At 45.6% G+C, this 17,622-nt stretch overlaps 1 protein-coding gene across 1 annotated transcript in view; it reads right to left on the bottom strand.

Moving 5' to 3' along the window:
- The window catches only part of SKIC8 (SKI8 subunit of superkiller complex), a 40,565-nt gene that overhangs the window by 16,611 nt on the left and 6,332 nt on the right, over nt 1-17,622 (bottom strand). Inside the window, exons 4-9 of the mRNA XM_086963817.1 lie at nt 9,626-9,731; nt 8,513-8,685; nt 8,206-8,354; nt 7,611-7,704; nt 6,885-6,978; nt 3,689-3,781 (exon numbers count right to left, since the gene is read on the bottom strand). Of these exons, the coding sequence (XP_086819943.1) occupies nt 3,689-3,781; nt 6,885-6,978; nt 7,611-7,704; nt 8,206-8,354; nt 8,513-8,685; nt 9,626-9,731 (709 nt within the window). The remainder of the gene's footprint in view (nt 1-3,688; nt 3,782-6,884; nt 6,979-7,610; nt 7,705-8,205; nt 8,355-8,512; nt 8,686-9,625; nt 9,732-17,622) is intronic.

Raw genomic sequence — 17,622 nt, 5'->3', positions numbered from 1 at the left:
ATAGGCTCATTAGAACCTTCAGCACAGCGCGAAAATCCGCGCCGCCCTGAAGGGTTAAAAGGGCTTTTTACAGAAATCCATTATTGGGGAAAGAATACAGTAAATAGAGTTTGGGCAACGGAAGGAATGAATTCAAGCTGGACAGCATAAAACAAATAGAGGCAGCAAATAGAAAGCAGGCAGATGTGAGTTACAATGCCAATGGTAAGAAATTGCGGAATGCATTCCCAGGGAAGCTTTCTTAAAGTCCCCAAGATGTTGTTAGCAAACCAGACCGCTGTACTGTCTGGTACTCTTTGACCTAAAAAATAAACGTGACACATAGTGGAGTTTATTTTTCAGATTTAGAATTATTCCTTGTTCATCCTAATGGAAGCTCTTCCTGGAAGGCGGAATTATACATCACCAGCTGAGAGCATGAGGTGAGACAGTAATGCTCCTATGGGTGGAGCGAAGCCAAATTCCACTATGCATTTTTTAAAGACTTGCTAAAAATAGGTCTTACAGACAGCTGTGCTGTCAAGTCAGACCTAAAAAGGGAAGTCTACCTTACCTAAAAGGCCCGTTATTAAGAAAAACATAGAATAAGTTGTGCACTAAAATTTGGTGTGTTATATTTTTCACTGACATACTATTTTGAAGGTCATTTAGAGTATGTGAGAAGCGGGTTAAGAAAAAAAAAATCCTGTGAAGGGCGTTTTCAGTTTATTTAACGCTAGAGCACAAGTGAAAGCTAGTGCTAATTTTACACCAATAACTGTAGAAAAAGAGGCAAACAATGTTTTCACGTTTATCTCTAAATTTTAGAAAGATCATGAAAACTAGTTGTGGTAACGGTATTATCTGGTTTTTATGGTTCGATGAGGGTAGAGTTAAGGGGCTGTAAGAGATTCTTAAGGAGCGGGGAAGGTCAGCATTAAGGGGTAGTACGAGATTTTTAGGGTTCGGAGAAGGCTAGCATTAAGAGATAGTTAGGGGTGTTCAGGGGTGAGGGTAAGTTAGCGTTAGGGAGTAGTTCTTTAGGTTCAGGGATGGTAGCGTAAAGGGGAAATAAGGGTTTAGCAGAGAATACCTTTAAAAGGTAGTAAGAGTTTTTAGGGTCCAGGGAGAGTAGTAAGAAGAATTTAGGGTTCAGGGAAGGGTAATGTTAAGTAGTTTCGGGGTTTTCGAGTTCAGGAATGAGTAGCGATAGAGATTTTGGGTTCAAGAAAAGGAAGTGTTAATGGGTAGTTAGTGATTTTTAGGATTCAGGGATAGGTAGCTTTAATGCATAGTAAGGGTTTTAGGCTTCACACAAGGGTAGAGTTAAGGGGTAGTAAGGATTTTTTAGGGCTCAATGATTATTATAATTAGGGTTTTTAGGGTTCAGTGAAAAGTAGCATTAAGTGGTAGTAAGGGTTTCTCAGGGCCCAGGGAATCGGTACAGCTAAGTAGTAAGGAATCTTTTTAATTCAAAGAAAGATACCACTAAGTGTTTTTTAGGGTTCGGGCAAAGGCAGTGGTATAGGGTAGTAAGGAGTTTTTAGGGTTCAGGGAAAAGTAGTATCAAGGAGTTGTGTTTTTTTTGGGAGGTCTGGGATGGGTAGCATGCGTGGGAAATAAGGTTTTCTAGTTCAGGGAAGGGTAGCATTAAGCTGTAACAATGAGTTTATAGGATTTAGGGAATGGTAACATTAAGGTAGAGTAAGGGGGTTTTACAGTTAAAGGAAAGGCAATTTAAAATTCTCTAAAGGAGTGCCATATCAAAGAACCTGAAGTTGATGAATGGAAAGGGGAGTGGTGGATGAAATAATGTTGGAGGGAGGTTTGAGAATATTCCGACCCTCTCATGTTAGACTCAGAACTAAACTTTTTAGCAACCTTTAATTCCACCCTGGAACACCCACTCTGCATCGTTTGAGTGTGTTTTACTACTGAGCAATATATTCCTGCATAGAGTGGTTATACTGCACAAGAATAAATTGGTTTACATAAGCAAGTTCATCTTTTCTGAATAACTTGCACTTGTATATCAAACCAGTTTCACATGTAAAGTCTCGCAAGTACAACGAGACGTTTTAAGGCATGGGCAATTGCCCAGGCCCCCAACCTTCCAAGGGGCTCCCTGGGAACACAATATAAGCATTTTTGAGTCGTTGACAAAATATATATCAGTTGTTTCGGGGTGACCCAATTTCCAAAAGTTTAATGTAATCCAAACAATGTTGTTTGCAATCATGAAATGGCACAAAATGTGTAACGAGATGCAACACTGTTCCAAACACTGGGCCCCAAAATAGGACTTTCCAAGGTCCCAAAAAAGCCTTAAGAAGACACTGCCTACAATCGGAACAGTGAATTGAGTCCCGTATTTCCATGTATGATGTGGTGACTATTTCTGAATGAAGGCCTTTGCTCTTGAATGGCCCAACAATTCCACTCTGCCTCCACAGACCAGCTTCTGAAAAAAAACACCATTTAAAAACGGTCTCTTTAATTTTGGAACTCTTAGTCTATTTTGACCTGTTGTTCCTTGTACCTCTGAAACCCCCCTTTGGGTGGCCAAGGTGGCCATGATGCTCAAATATTGATAGGACACCATAACAGCACCATGATGGTTCTCAGACGCATTAGTCCAATTCTTTCAAATCCAGCAAACAATAAAACTCCCACTATACCATGTTTGTTAAATGAAAGACCAGGAATTAAATGAAAGGCCAGAAAAGAATCCCAATGGCCTAATAACATGGAGCCATCTCGCAAACCTGAGCCTTCCGCCTGCTCTCCCCTCCCCTCCCATCTATGCTGTTGCTAGAGAAAAACAAACACCATATTTATGTGCTTATCTAGGCACCATATAGAATTGCAGTGGCATGCGATTGACCTGGAGGGCAAGCTCGGTTGTAACACAGTAAGCTTGACTTGATAAAGAGCTCTGGCTCATACAACCTGAGAAACAAATAATTACAGCTTTTGGAAGGTAATCACTTCTAGTAGGAGCACACAACTTCTGCCCAATCAGAAAATTTACTCCTGTCCATCAACATGTGGGCGGAGTCAAAGCCCCTCTTTGCAGTACTCCAGAGAGCTGCTTTTAGGTTGATCACATAAGGTCTAGCAACAGCTGTGCTTTGTTCTCGCCAACACAAATGTGTACATTTAAAGAAAAATGTACAAGCAGTTTTTCTTTGGAAGAAGCTTCCCCCTACAACATCAAAATATTGTGTCACCTGTTAGGTGCACCCTATAAGCAAACACTAGTTTCTATCTGCAAGTTTACACTGTGGCCATATGGTCCATCTCTACCATGAAATATTAAAAGCAGCTTGATTCTAGATATTTTGAAAAGATGACAATGATAAATTACAGACAAGTTCCAAAACAACGGGCATCTCAGTGTTTTAGTTTGAGGTCATTACTAAATGTGTTGTGTTATTGTTGAATGAGGAACATTTCTAATGAATGGAACATTTCTATCCATCTGGGGACCATGTGCCAGTATCTGCTTACATGTCACCCGGCCGATGACTACACTATCGGGGTTTGGCATGGATTCTTGTGGCTTTTGGGAAAATGTATCTATTATTATTTGTATTATTATTTAGACCCTTTACCCTTACATAATGCTCCGAGATAATGTTGGCAATGCAATTAATACCGGAATGAATAGAAATGTCAAAATACACAGGGAACAGAGGCTCTAAAATACCTGGACACGAAGTGGGCATCGTCTGGACAAAACGCCACACTTACTACCCAGGATCCATGCCCACTTAGGGTCCCCGCCAGGTTCGCATGCTGCCTGTATGTGGAAACAAAGAGGATCATTAATAGGAATGCAGGCAGAAATGCAGCCAACCATAAGCAATTGCATGACTTCTTATTTCAGTATCAATGGCACAGCGGTCCATTTCCTGTAGGGACATACGCATCAGTTCATCACACTAAGCAGCCATAACCCTCTCCTACTACAGATCTGGAGCTTTGGTAATAAGAAAAACAGGAGGATACAAGATGTAAAGTCACAATCATGTATCCTTGAATGGCACTATTTACCGAGAGGGACTGGCCTAATAGTAAAGCAGAGGATTTCATGACCGGTCAGCAAGGAAATGGCAATTGGGTAACTTAACAGCTACCCACATACGTGGTTTATTCACCACCATCCCTCCTCTAGCTGTTTTTACTTAATTGCAAAACAAACCATAAAAATATACAAACACACAAAGCATGAAACCAGTATAAAGAGATCAGCATTTACAACTAATTACTAATTTTAGATACTATGAGTTAGATAACTCAGTGCTATGAAGTAACCAATTGCAACCAAATATAAGAGCCACCGGATAACCACATCCAACTTTGAGACTCAGTTCCGCTATTAAAAATATAAATACAGAAATAACCACGCGGACATGATTAGCGAAATAATGATGAATGCTCCAATGGATGAGTTAGAGAAAATGTTTGTGTTAATGTTTTTAACACACATTGTAGGTTTCTGTGCAACTCTCCATGTATTGGGTTGCAGTGTAGCTCAAGCTGTAATGTTGCTGCTAGCGTTGCTCAACATTTTCAGCAGGGCTAACCACACAGTGGATAGACATCCTAAACATTCCTAGACCCATTTCAACAACTACACAACCTGCTGTCAAGCGGAGGACTCTTTAAAACCCACTATTACACACAACCTCACTGGGGACACAGCACTTCAGCCATACACTCCTACCTCCAAACGGGGTACCCAAACCTTTCAGAACATTCTATTGCTCTTCAGGAGCCCCTGGAAATCCAGCACATCCCTGCAAGCAGTTAAGAATAATAGGAGGCTGCACAGAGCTCCATAGCATCAGGACACCATGATTCCAGTTCTGGATATTCACTTGATGACCAAGATCCTAATTACATGTTGCAAGTTACTGGGGTAATTTTCTACATGGTAAAATCAGTTTGTGTGAAAACAAATCTCCCTAATACCTTGCAATTACAGTAAACCCCCATGGAACCTGAAATATTGTGTGGGCCCAATTGTTCGGACAGTGAAACCCCACGGAATCCCTTCTTTCATATACTTTTATTGCATACATTTACCACCTTCTGGGGGAATTTGGTGAATATATGCAGGTGCCAGTGAGTGGGGTGGGGGGAAGTTTAGTTATTTTTTTTTTAGCAGGGGTAGGAACTGAATACTTCTTCCTGTTAGAAATAAAAGCGGCAGAAATAAAAGAGTGCCGCCTGCTAGGATTGTTGTCTGGGAGAATATATTTATCTATTTATATTTAGGATCCTCCACACCCAGTAAATACACATGCACGAAAAAAACCTTTCTATTAATAACCAGGCAGAGCAAAACTAACTCATGAAGGATGCGGTAATTTCGTTCAGTTCTACTTGAGAGGAGAAAGTTAATTAACAGTGGTACTTAATTAAGTGAACTAAGCAAACTATCATTCAAGCCCGTGGTACTCATAGTAAGGCTTGCGGGCTGCCAGCGGCCCAGCAGGCCTTCCTCAGTGGGCCGCGGTCCTTGCAGGTAAAGTACCTATGGTCCCCCACAGCGAGATAGAGAGTGGAGACAAAGAGAGAGGGAGAGAAAGACAGTGGAGCGAGAGGGAGAGACTGGCAGACAGAGCGAGAGGGAGAGACTGGCAGACAGAGCGAGAGGGAGAGACTGGCAGACAGAGGGAGAGACTGGCAGACAGAGCGAGAGACTGGCAGACAGAGCGAGAGACTGGCAGACAGAGCGAGAGACTGGCAGACAGAGCGAGAGACTGGCAGACAGAGCGAGAGACTGGCAGACAGAGCGAGAGACTGGCAGACAGAGCGAGAGAATGGCAGACAGAGCGAGAGAATGGCAGACAGAGCGAGAGACTGACAGAGACACAGAGAGACTGACAGACACAGAGAGAGACTGACTGAACGAGGCTGAGAGAGACTTGATGGAATTGGGGTCAAAGTTTGTATGAAGCTAATAAAAATGTTTTATCAAAATGTGCTTTGTAGTTACATCTGCTTTTGGAATACAGCATTGTCTAATGTTTTGAAAAGGGTTGATTTTTATTTACTCTAGCTCTGCTCCATAACCTCTTAAGTGCTGCGTCGGGGCGTTGGCCGACGGCAGCACTACCTCCCCAGTGCTGCGCACGTCCATTGGACGTCCATTCAGCACTAGTTCCAATGGACAGTGCAGCACTTGGGAGGGATATTTGCGCCGCATCTAAGGTGATAAACGAGCGAGTCCTGATGATGATCCTACATTTTGTAAAGGACTGAAACGTTGTCTGCTTGTAACTAGCTGTACTATTCTTTGTTACTTGATACGCACACTAATCACCTTCATCACACATGTGTATCACAATTAAGAGAGCAACTCGCACATTTGCCACTTATACCCACTTTGCCGTTCATTTAATAATGTATTTATTCTTTGCATTAAATTGCCATTTGGCTTGAACAGTAATTTGCTTAGATCGTTTAATTAGGGACCACTGTTTATTTACATTCTAAACATACCCCAGACCTCTAGTGACTATAGGGTCTCTCTTGTACCCTTGTAACTACGGACTTGAGTGATGGCCACAGACACACTTACAATGACTTGTAATAAAAACACTGGTGTCCCAATGACATAGAGCTAGACAACTCTCCTTACAAGTATGTATCAAAACACCCAACGTGGACGGATACAGCCTTGAGCATCTTTACCACAGGTTAATGTGATCAACACTATGCTGAACATCAATCAGAGAAAACAGTCTCAAAGGGGAAGGCGGCAGGCTTCTCTCTGCCAAGGGAGCAATACAATTTGAGAGAATCCAACACTCAAAAGGAATAGACACTAGCAATTGTCACTTTGCACCTTTCCCAAATGCATAAACTACAAATCTAACCTACTCAAAACCTACACATCGTAAATCTTGATATATCCATCATCCGAAGCCGTGACCAGCAACTGAGAGTCTGGAGAAAATGTCAGCGATCGAATGGGCATAGCGTGTCCTGCAGAAGAGAAGTCATGTCATTAAGACTGTAATTCAAAAGGTAAATGCACCACAAACTGCAAACCCACACCAAGAGACAATGCACCTCAAACCAAATACTCAACACTGTTTTGGTGCACTCTCAGGACCCAACACAAGTTTCAAATTGGGGGAGTTGCCATTTCAGAATGATGACCCAGGCACCCAAACGCACAGATGAGGCGTATTATTTTAGATAAAAATAGAATGATTTACACAACCACCACCACATTAGAGGAAAAAACACATAAGAAGACAAGACACATATACACACACACCCATTTATCTAGGGCTGAAACACTATCTCACAGGGACCACACAGACCCGAACTTGCTCTGCAAAAACTAAATTTTAGACTTGATAATGTAACACCTACTCCATTTTCTGTTATAAGCATTTCTTCTCAGACCAACTTAGAAAAAAAATAGTTTCGAGACTACCTCCACTCTCACCCTTCCCCTTAGAGATGTCCTTGCTGAAAGGACGATGCACAGCTCACGGACCTTCTTGGCCATTGGTGCCCCATGCCAGATGAAAACAGCATAATTACATGTACCTGCTGCCAGACAGGAACTCTATAATCTCTAGTAGAGACTAGAAGTGGGATCTCACCTTCCAGCGTGTGGAGGAGTTTTCCTGTCGCTATGTCGAAAATATTGATGATGCCATCAATAGCTCCACTGGCCAAGTACTTTCCATCTGGACTCTAGATTATGGAGAGATAACAGGATTTTTGATACAATCCAGTGAATGGCATGCGATTAAAGCCTGCTTCAGCACAAATCCACAATCAACAAACAAGATACTAACATATAAATGATTTGAATATCGGAACACACATTTAAAACACGCAGAAATTTACTAAATTACAAAAATGCTAACATTTTAAGGCATAATACTCATATTTATATTGTCACCCGAGACTGAATTTTGTGCTAACATTGAGGTTTTAGTAAGGAATCCCAGTTCACAAGTGCTTTAGTCTTCAACACACTCAAGTGCTGTCTGTACTTTAAAACCACAGTTTTACACTAAAGGTGACTGCAAAATACAGCTGCAAGAAGACCACCACAAACGTAAGTTGTGGGTTTGATATACAGCAGGTTTATGGAGATCATTATGCTCATGTTGAACATCAGGCTCTTTACTAGCTTTTCCAGATGCAGAGAACAGCAGGACAGTCTTAAAGAGCAGAAGGGTCTCTTACGTATGCGATGCTCAAGATGAACTTCCCTCGGGTGTCCAAAGAATATTCTTTTTTTCCTGTCTCCACGCCAAAAATGTTCACCTTACCCACATGGCTTCCTGTTGCTAAAAACTGAGAATCAGGCGAGAATGCCAGCGACCAGGCATCAACTATGGAGAGAGGAGAAGTGATGCAGCATAAGCTTATTGTATTTACAATTCCATCACCAGCCAAGCCTTGTGCAATAAGAAGTCTCAAGACGGTAAAAGCATGACCCAGTGCAAACTTGAATTTCCCCCACATAAGCAAGATGAGAATAAACTCTTACCAGGCCCAGCATCGATAGAGCGGATTTGCTTGCCGTTTTCCAGGTCCCAAAGACGGATGTGGGCATCCAGGGAGCTGGAGCACGCTAGGCTGCCTGTGTGGTTTATGCCCACGGACACTACGCCTAGTTGATGGCCTTCCAAGCTCCACTGCAGATCTAGGCGCTCGTCAGCCCTACAAAAAAACATAAAATGTGCTGGTTGAGAAGCAAGATCAGGGTACACTTGGTAGAAATCAAGCGTGTCTGCCCCTGCACCATTACACCATACAAACTACTACCATTTCCCTCAGTGTTAATGATGCAAGGCACCTCATAGCTATGGCAGAGCACATACTAATCTCCCCTTCTCCCCCTCCCACATCAATGTAAGTTGGTGAATTAACTTCAAGAGGTCCCACCTTAAAGACTGATGGCAGTTGTTTATTTACGGAACTTTGTTTCCAACCCATACGTACTCACATACTGCTCCTGGCCCCATGGGAAGCAGTACAAGGTTCTCTCGCTTGAAAAACAGGTACAGCATGGGTGGCAGTGACTGAGGACGGATAAGAGTGCAAGTATACTGTGAGCACGTGTGCACGCACAAAAACACACACACACTCATGGAAGAGCACAGACAACACCAGTGCAGGCTTAATTCATATACAAAGGGCAAAGTATGCACAAAGCAGTGCAAGATGCCATCACTCGTAATAGCTACAACACTAACAGCAGCAGAAAAAGGCTTTAACCCCAATAACACTCTGAAATTAGTAAAAACTATCCTCAGAAATAAAATTGGGTAAGCAAAGAGCAGTATCAGTGCACATGTATTTCATATATAAAGAAAAGTTAGATGCAGCAGCAGTGCAGGCACCCTTCTCTCTCAAACAGACAGACAACCACAGAAGTAGCAGAACATGGACACCAGCAGTGCAAGCTTCCTTCATACAGAGTATGGGCAGAAGTTGGCTAGGAACAGAAAAACAACAAAAAAAGCATACTAACACAGTGCTGCACTAGAAACTCGGTATTTTGTTTTATTTTATGTACATAACAGGTTACATGCAGAGAATGTTGTGACCTCTTACTGTAAATCAGATCAGAGGCTGGTATTTGTTAGCACAGACTCACCATCTCCAAACTTTCACCAGGTCGTCCAGTGAACCAGAGATTACTGTTTCTGTGTGGTCTTTGGAGCTTTTCCCCCAGGCCACAGACCAAATAGCATCATCGTGGGCTACAAGGCAAAAAGGACTGGTATTCATTTCTATGATCTTACATGCAAATTACAGCCCACTGCATTGCAACCACTACCTCTAACAAAACACCACCACCCGTGGCTACAACCTCCACTGGGTTATGGGGAACTGGGCGGTGTGCAGCAGAATATTCCTGCTCACAAGCATTAATCAAGTATGCTTCCAGCAGATTAGTTCAAATGCTCTTCTACAATGTTTGCAATTTTTAGTCACTTCAGTGAATTTGGTGCCTTGATTGTGCAATTAACATCTTTGAATAACTAAGCAATAGGTATAGTAAGAAAATTACAGAATTGTGTTACATTATAGTGACTTTAACAATAATCTTGAAGAGCAGATACAGCAGGTGAGGGTGGCAGAACCAGGTGTTAAAAGCAGGTTCCTCTCTATAACGCTGAAGTAGGACTACAAAATAGGAGGGAAACAGGCAAGCAACCTCATCCAGTATGACCCCTCCACTCTTCCCCAAGAACATAGGTCAATGAGTTACATTCACGATTCAGAGACCCGGGTCTCCAGATTTAAAATCTCACAAGCCCAAAGCAGGCTTTGGTCTTTAACAGGTGATTACATCAAGCATTACTGTATTAGAAAGGAGTAACACTTAAACTCCAGCATCTTAAATCAATCAATCAATCAATGAATCAGAGTACTTGTAAAGTTCGCTACTTCCCCGTGAGGGTCCCAAGGTGCTGGGAGGGGGGGGGGGGGGGGGGGGGGGTGTTGCTGCTACTGCTCGAAGAGCCAGGTCTTGAGGAGTCTTCTGAAGGCGAGTAGGTCTTGGGTCGAGGGAGGAATCGAGGATGAATCCTAGATTGCGTGCATGGTCGGTGGGTGTTGTTGCTGTTCCCAGTGTGGTCGACCACCAGGAGTCATCCCAGGCTGAGGGGGTGGGTCCGAGGATGAGGACCTCCGTCTTGTCAGAGTTCAGCTTCAGACGGCTGCTCCTCATCCAATCAGCAACGGCCTTCATTGCCTCGTGGAGGTTGGTTTTGGCGGTGTGCGGGTCCTTGGTGAAGGAGAGGATGAGCTGGGTGTTGTCAGCGTAGATTATGTTGAGTTCGTGATGGCGGGCCACTTGTTTAAGGGGGGGCATGTAGACGTTGAACAGCGTTGGGCTGAGGGATGAGCCCTGGGGGACGCCACAGATAATGTCGGTGGCTTCGGATCTGAAGGGTGGGAGGCGGACGCTCTGGGTTCTGACGGAGAGGAAGGAGGTGGTCCAGTCAAGAGCCTTCTCTTGGATTCCAGCTTCTAGGAGGAGTGTCTTTAGAGTGCGATGGCAGACCTTGTCGAAGGTGGCTGATAGGTCCAGGAGGATGAGGGCTGAGGGCTGATGTTTCGCCGTTGTCTAGTTGGTGCCTGATTTCGTCTGTGGCGGCGATGAGGGCTGTCTCGGTGCTGTAGTTTCGTCTGAATCCGGACTGGGACGGGTCCAAGATGTTCTTGTCTTCGAGGTGGCGGGCCAGTTGCATGTTGACGATTTTCTCGTTGACCTTTGCCGGGAACGGGAGCAGGGAGATTGGCCGGAAGTTCTTGAGGTCCTTGGGGTCCGCTTTGGGCTTCTTGAGGAGGGCGTTGATTTCGGCGTGCTTCCAGCTTTCCAGGAATGTCGCTGTTTCGAATGAGATGTTGATGACCTTCCGTAGTTGGGGTGCGATGGCTGCGTCTGCTTTGTTGAATACGTGGTGTGGGCACAGGTCAGACGGAGATCCTGAGTGAATGGAGTTCATGACCTTGCGTGTCTCGTTGACGTTGGAACAGGAGGTCAGACGGTTGGCACTGGTGGTGTTCACAGGGGAGGTGGAGTCTGGTGTAGTCAGGGCGGTCATGGTGTTGAAGCTGTCGTGGATGTCAGCGATCTTACGGTGGAAGAAGATGGCTGGTGAGTCGCACAGTTCTTGTGAGGGCGGGATGTCGTTGGCGCTGGGGCTGGAGAGTTCCTTTACGATGCTGAAGAGCTCTTTGCTGTTGTGTGCGCTATTATCCAAGCGATCTTTGAAGGAGGATCTCTTGGCTAATCTGACGACGTGGTGGTGTCTACGGGTGGCGTCCTTGAGGGCTGCGTGGTTGTCCGGTGTGCGTTCGTGGAGCCATGTCTCCTCCAGTTTCCGGCATGCGCATTTAGATGTCTGGAGCTCGTCGGTGAACCAGGTGGCTCTCTTGTTGGCGTGGCTGTTGGAGGGTTTCTTGAGCGGGGCGAGGATGTTGGCACAGTTGTCGATCCACTGTATGGGGGTTCGGGCTGCAGCGTCTGGGTTGGTGGGGTCGGCGGGTGGGTTCTTGGCGAGGGAGGCGGGGGGGGATCAGCTGGTCTTCGGTGACTTTGCTCCAGCAGCGGCGAGGCAGCTGTTTGGTGCGGTGGTGGGTGGTTGGTTTCTTGAAGGTGAAATGGATGCAGCGGTGGTCGGTCCAGTGGAGTTCGGTGGTGTGGTCGAAGGCGACGTGTGAGAATGTGGAGAAGACGGGATCCAGCGTGTGGCCGGCGGCGTGGGTGGGTGCGGTGACGAGTTGTCTGAGGCCCAGGTTGGCGAGGTTGTCGATCAGGGTGGCGGAGTTGGCGTCGTTGTTTTCGAGGTGGAAGTTCAGGTCCTCGAGGAGGATGAAGTCCGTGGAGGAGAGTGCGTGGGTGCTGGCGAGGTCGGCGATGGAGTCTCTGAACTGAGCCCGGGGTCTAGGGCGTCTGTAGAAGAGTGTTCCTCGTAGGGTGGTGTTGGGGGTCGGTGTGGATCCGGAAGTGCAGGTGTTCGGCGGTGTGGAGGGTGTCGTCTGCGTGGGTGGCGACCTGGAGGGTGGACTTGTGGATGATGGCTATTCCTCCTCCGACTCCATTGACGCGATCCCTGCGGGTGATCTTGTAGCCGTCCGGGATGGCTATGGCGATGTCCGGCGCCGAGGAGTCGTTCCACTAGGTCTCAGTCAGGAAGGCCAAGTCTGGGGCGGAGGTGTCGAGCAGATCCCAGAGCTCGACGGCGTGTTTGCGGGCGGAGCGGGTGTTGAGGAGTATGCAGCGGAGGTGGTTGGGTCCAGTCCTTGGAGGTTTGGTGGTTCTGTCGCAGGTGAAGCTGCAGGTGTGGCAGGAGAAGGGTCTGTTTCAGGGTGGCCTGGAAGCAGGTGTGGTTTCAGCCGGCGTTGAGTGCGTGGAGGGTGCTGGCGTCGTAGTGGATTCTGGTGTTGTGGCGTTCGGGGGGTCCAGGGCTTCTGGCGCAGGGCGTGGTCCAGGCGAGGCGGCCAGCGGCGCGCCCGCTGCGCGCGTTTGCTGCGCGGCTGCTTCTCGGCCTGCATATGAGGTGGCTTGGGAGGGAGAAGCAGCTGGGAGGCGAAAGGGTGTGCAGTAGGCCTGGGCGAAGCACTACGCTAGCGGAGTTTGCGCAACTTTGCACTACGCGAGCTGCACGTAGCACAGTGCGAACACACGTAGTGCAGCGTAGCGTAGTGCAACGCTCATTTTTTGCTTGTTTGCGGTCCTGAACGTCATGTTCGTGACCACGAGCAAGCAAAATGACATCCCGGCGAGATTCTCAACACGGGGAGGTAAGGTTTCTCATTGTGAGTGGTTGCGCATGCTCGTGACCGCTCTCAATGAGAAACTACCAGTTCGCATTGAGAAAGCTGCAGCTCGAGTAATAATCTACTCGAGCAGCAGAAAACTACAGCTCGCACTGTGCAAGATGTGTTTTCAATGAGTGCACAGTGCGGACAAGCATCCGGCACTGTGCAATCATTGAAAACACATCTTGCACAGTGCGAACATGCTACTACGCAGCTCGCGTAGTGCTACGTGAAGTTCGCGTACTTACCGAACTACGCCCACCCTTAGTGTGCAAAGGGGGGAGCGGGAGGGGGGAACTGGTGCACAGGGCAGAGGGGAGGGAAAAACCCAGGAAACAAGGAGGCAGGAACCAGGCAGACAGGTGACGAGCAGCGGCGTGGGGGCGACCTGCCTGCAAGCAGGGTCAAAAGTCACAAAAAAGCGCAGAAAGTTCACAATAAAGCGCAGAAAGGTCACAAAAAAACGGGGGGAATGAGAGGCCAAAGCTCACAAGTAGGGGCAGAAAAGGTCACAGAAAACAGGGGGAAGCGAGTGGCACAGAGGCAGAAAGGTCACAAGAAAGGGCAGAAAGGTCACAAAAAACGGAGGGAAACGAGTGGCACAGAGGCAGAAAGGTCACAAGAAGGGGCAGAAAAGGTCACAAAACGGGGGGAAACGAGTGGCACAGAGGCACAAAGGTCCCAAGAAAGGGCAGAAAGGTCACAAAAATAGGGGGAAAACGAGTAGCATAGAGGAACAAAGGGGAGTAGAGGCAAGAAAAACGAGAACAATCAGGGGAGCAGAACAATTGAAAAACGAGTGCAATCAGGGAAGCAGAAGGCACGAAAAACGGGTACAATTAGGGGAGCAGAGGCAAGAAAAACAAGTGCAATCAGGGGAGCAGAAGGCAAGAAAAACGAGTGCAATCAGGAGAGCAGAAGGCAGGAAAAACGAGTGCAATCAGGAGAGCAGAAGGCAATACAAGCACTGGCGTTGCCAATAGGTTTCGCATTTGGAAAGTTGGAGCTATTGGTTTTGTAAATGACATTTTATATTTATATTTTGTTATTGACAATGCCAATAACGATATATAAATATAAAATGTCATTTACAAAACCAATAGCTCCAACTTTCCAAATGCGAAACCTATTGGCAACGCCAGTGCTTGTTATTTTTTTTGTCCTTGTGGGATCTTTCAAACTGCCGTGTTGAAAAGACGGCAGACAACGGAAAGCCCCTACTACTGAAAAGTAACATCTCCCGAACATTTCACATATATATATATATATATATATATATATATATATATATTTACCTTGCACCCCAGCCTCCGCCGCAATGTACGCTCGCATTTCCTCCGGATTTAGTAAACGCAGCCGCCGCGTGGCAAACCTTCGGTAACTAATCAAGGCTTATTCTGAACGGGTCGGACGGACTGGAACGGCACAGCTTTGTGACGTCTTGTCACCTATTCGTAACTCTATGACATCACAACAGTCCGGATCAGACTGGCCTATATGGCAATCGAGTAGTGCCCGAAGGACTAGTCTTACAGGTGGGACTATTTTTGGGCAGTTTGTGGGTCTGTTCTGTGATCTGCTAGGCCGGTTTTACTCCATTGTTTTCACATTGCCTGCAGCAAGCTCAAATGCATGGTCTTCCTAGGGCACAAAACACGTATACAGCGTATCTTCAAAAGTTCTACACTGACCCAGTCTGCAAACATTGGCCCCCTTATTAGCTATCTAAGCCACTAATAGGGGCTACATTTATTTTGGAGCCTGGGTCTATTTTCCGCCTAACGACATTCAAATGAAAGTACTGGATATTGTAACCTGGATACTTTCATTCAAATGAAAGTATGCTGGCAAATGGCCGGAGGGAAGCCGGATGGGGGCGGGAATGCGAGCGAGGGGAGGAGAAGTGTGGCAGGCGGATTAGGGAGATGCGTGTGCTTGTGTGGTCACGTGACCCGCTTTTGTGGTCACGTGACTCACATGCACTGTGAAAAAACCGCAGTGGTTTGACGAGTCTATGGAGCACTTGAATTCTCGCCTATTAGGCGAAACCTAAAAAACGAGTGCAATAAGGGGAGCAGAAGGCAAGAAACCTGAGTGCAATCAGGGGAGCAGAAGGCAAGAAAAACGAGTGCAATCAGGGGAGCAGAAGGCAAGAAAACGGGCACAATCAGGGAACAGAAGGCAAGAGAACGGGCACAGATAAGAATGCAGGCACAGAGGGTAGACAGGCAACAGCGGTCACAGACACCAGAAGACAGGATGGGCAGTACAGGGAAGACAGGCAGACAGCGACAGTGATACAAACCTAAGGCCTACCACTGGCCACCAGGGATGAGGCGCAGGTGGTAGCCTGCAGGTGGAGGAGGGCCTCAACTTCTACAGCAGCGGCAGCTGGGGCAGGGTCAGGACACACAGGCGGAGCTGTGTGGTGGGGGAGCAACCTACCAGCAAGGTCAATGGCCACAAGCAATTCAGCTTGTGGCGTGTGCTAAACGGTCAGCATTATTATGAATAAATTAGCAGAGAGGAATCTCACTGACAAAGTTGGCTTTGGCATTTGAGTCCTGAGCTTGTAAAGCCACCGTACCCTTAAAATTACAACGGTTGGGACCTGAGCCGAGTAGGGAATTTATGGAAAATAGCTCTACAAGCCCCAGATGCAAGAGGACATTAGGGTCAGGAGCTGGGAAGAATGGAATACGAGATGTTCTTGGGTGCTGAATTCGTGCACTCGAGGGGACAATGTTTCAATACATTTGATATTTTTTGCTTTTAACTGTCGGGCTATTTGAACTAAAACACTGACAAGGGCAGTGATCTGCTGGCAGGGATCGCTCTAGAAACAGAACATGACACCTATAGCTTACACCCACTATCTAGCTGCATTAACCTGCTGATTTTCTAACCTACTATGACATGGAGGTTGCACACAAATGTCAGGGGTAAGTAGGTTAACCCAGAGGCATCACTCTAGGACTGGAATTTGTGCCCAAAGTATTATATAGAGCTTTACAAAATAGAAACCAATGTCCTGCAGATTAAACAGATATCTTCAGTGAGTTCAAAACTCATATTTTAAAATGTGATATTAAGAACCTAATCACAAGGCCACTGGAAATATGATATTGTGTGGCTGTGGCGTTTTTCTGCATAATTATGGATTTGCCACAAAATCCATCATCTGCTGCATAATCGGCAGATTTAATAAAAACATGATTTCTAGCTCAATCAATTCAAAAGGCACTAAAAGTGCAGAGACGTGTTACAGCGCGGTGAAAGGCCCTATGTAAAGTTTGACTGGTCACCTTTCTGTTGATTATTGCTAGATCTGGCTGTTCCAGCTGGTATCAATGAGGTAATACAAATGCCCAGAGTGTTAACATGTGTAAAAATGAGAAAATAATGAGTAATACAATCACAAAATGTGTCCTATTAAGCTGCATAATTTGGCTCTTACCACATAGCGTACTCAATCCGGCCACATTATTTGTACCTCCCCTGCTGCATAATTCCAGTGGCCCTGCCTATTTATTGTTCTACTGTTTTATGTTTCTATTTCCTATTTGTTCCAAGCCTGTTCTCGTTTTCTTGCGTTGGTCCTTTTTTTACCTGTATTTTTTCCTTCATCTTGCATTATTTTTCTCCGATTAGTTTTTTTATCTTTGTTCTTTACATTTGTTTAACTCGACAGGTCTTCTTCATTTTCAATCTTCCTAAATTATTTTCATCAATTTGTGTTTATTTTCTGTTCTTTCCCTTATCACTTTTCTCCCTCGTCTATATTCTCGTGACATTCGCCCACATCTTTTTTTCTGCCTTTAGTTTTTCTTCTCTCTTCTGCCATGCTCCTTTCCAATCCCTATCCTTTTTTTGTCCTTGCTATACTTTATTTTTTTATCCTCACGTGCATCAGGTCCCATGAAGTGTCAAACTCAGCTACCCATCGTTTGGTTCTAAATTCAGTTGCCAACCAGAATTAGTTCCCTATACATGGGGTGCAAGTACAGTGATCTTTAAAGGAGGAACTGATTTTGCCATCTCATTTATGACCATCATAAACAGAGTAAAATTCAGCCTATACTTCAGAGTGATTTCTGTGTTCTACACAGATCAACATCTATAACCTTAACCTCTGATCTGCCTCCCCAAAAGAAGGAAAAAAAAAAAAAAAGCTTCTCGCCCCCCCATCTATAGTTAAAGCAATTTTTCTGAGCTCCATTCCCAATTTTGAATATATTTACCCTCAATGGGCTAGACTCTCTGCTTCTAATTTCCCCTCTAACTTCATCTTTCAAAAACACTGGACTCTCTTGGTTG

Source organism: Lissotriton vulgaris, chromosome 1_1 (genome assembly GCF_964263255.1).
Source record: "Lissotriton vulgaris chromosome 1_1, aLisVul1.2, whole genome shotgun sequence".
Taxonomy (NCBI): Eukaryota; Metazoa; Chordata; class Amphibia; order Caudata; family Salamandridae; genus Lissotriton; species Lissotriton vulgaris.
This window is presented reverse-complemented; position numbering and strand designations above follow the sequence as displayed.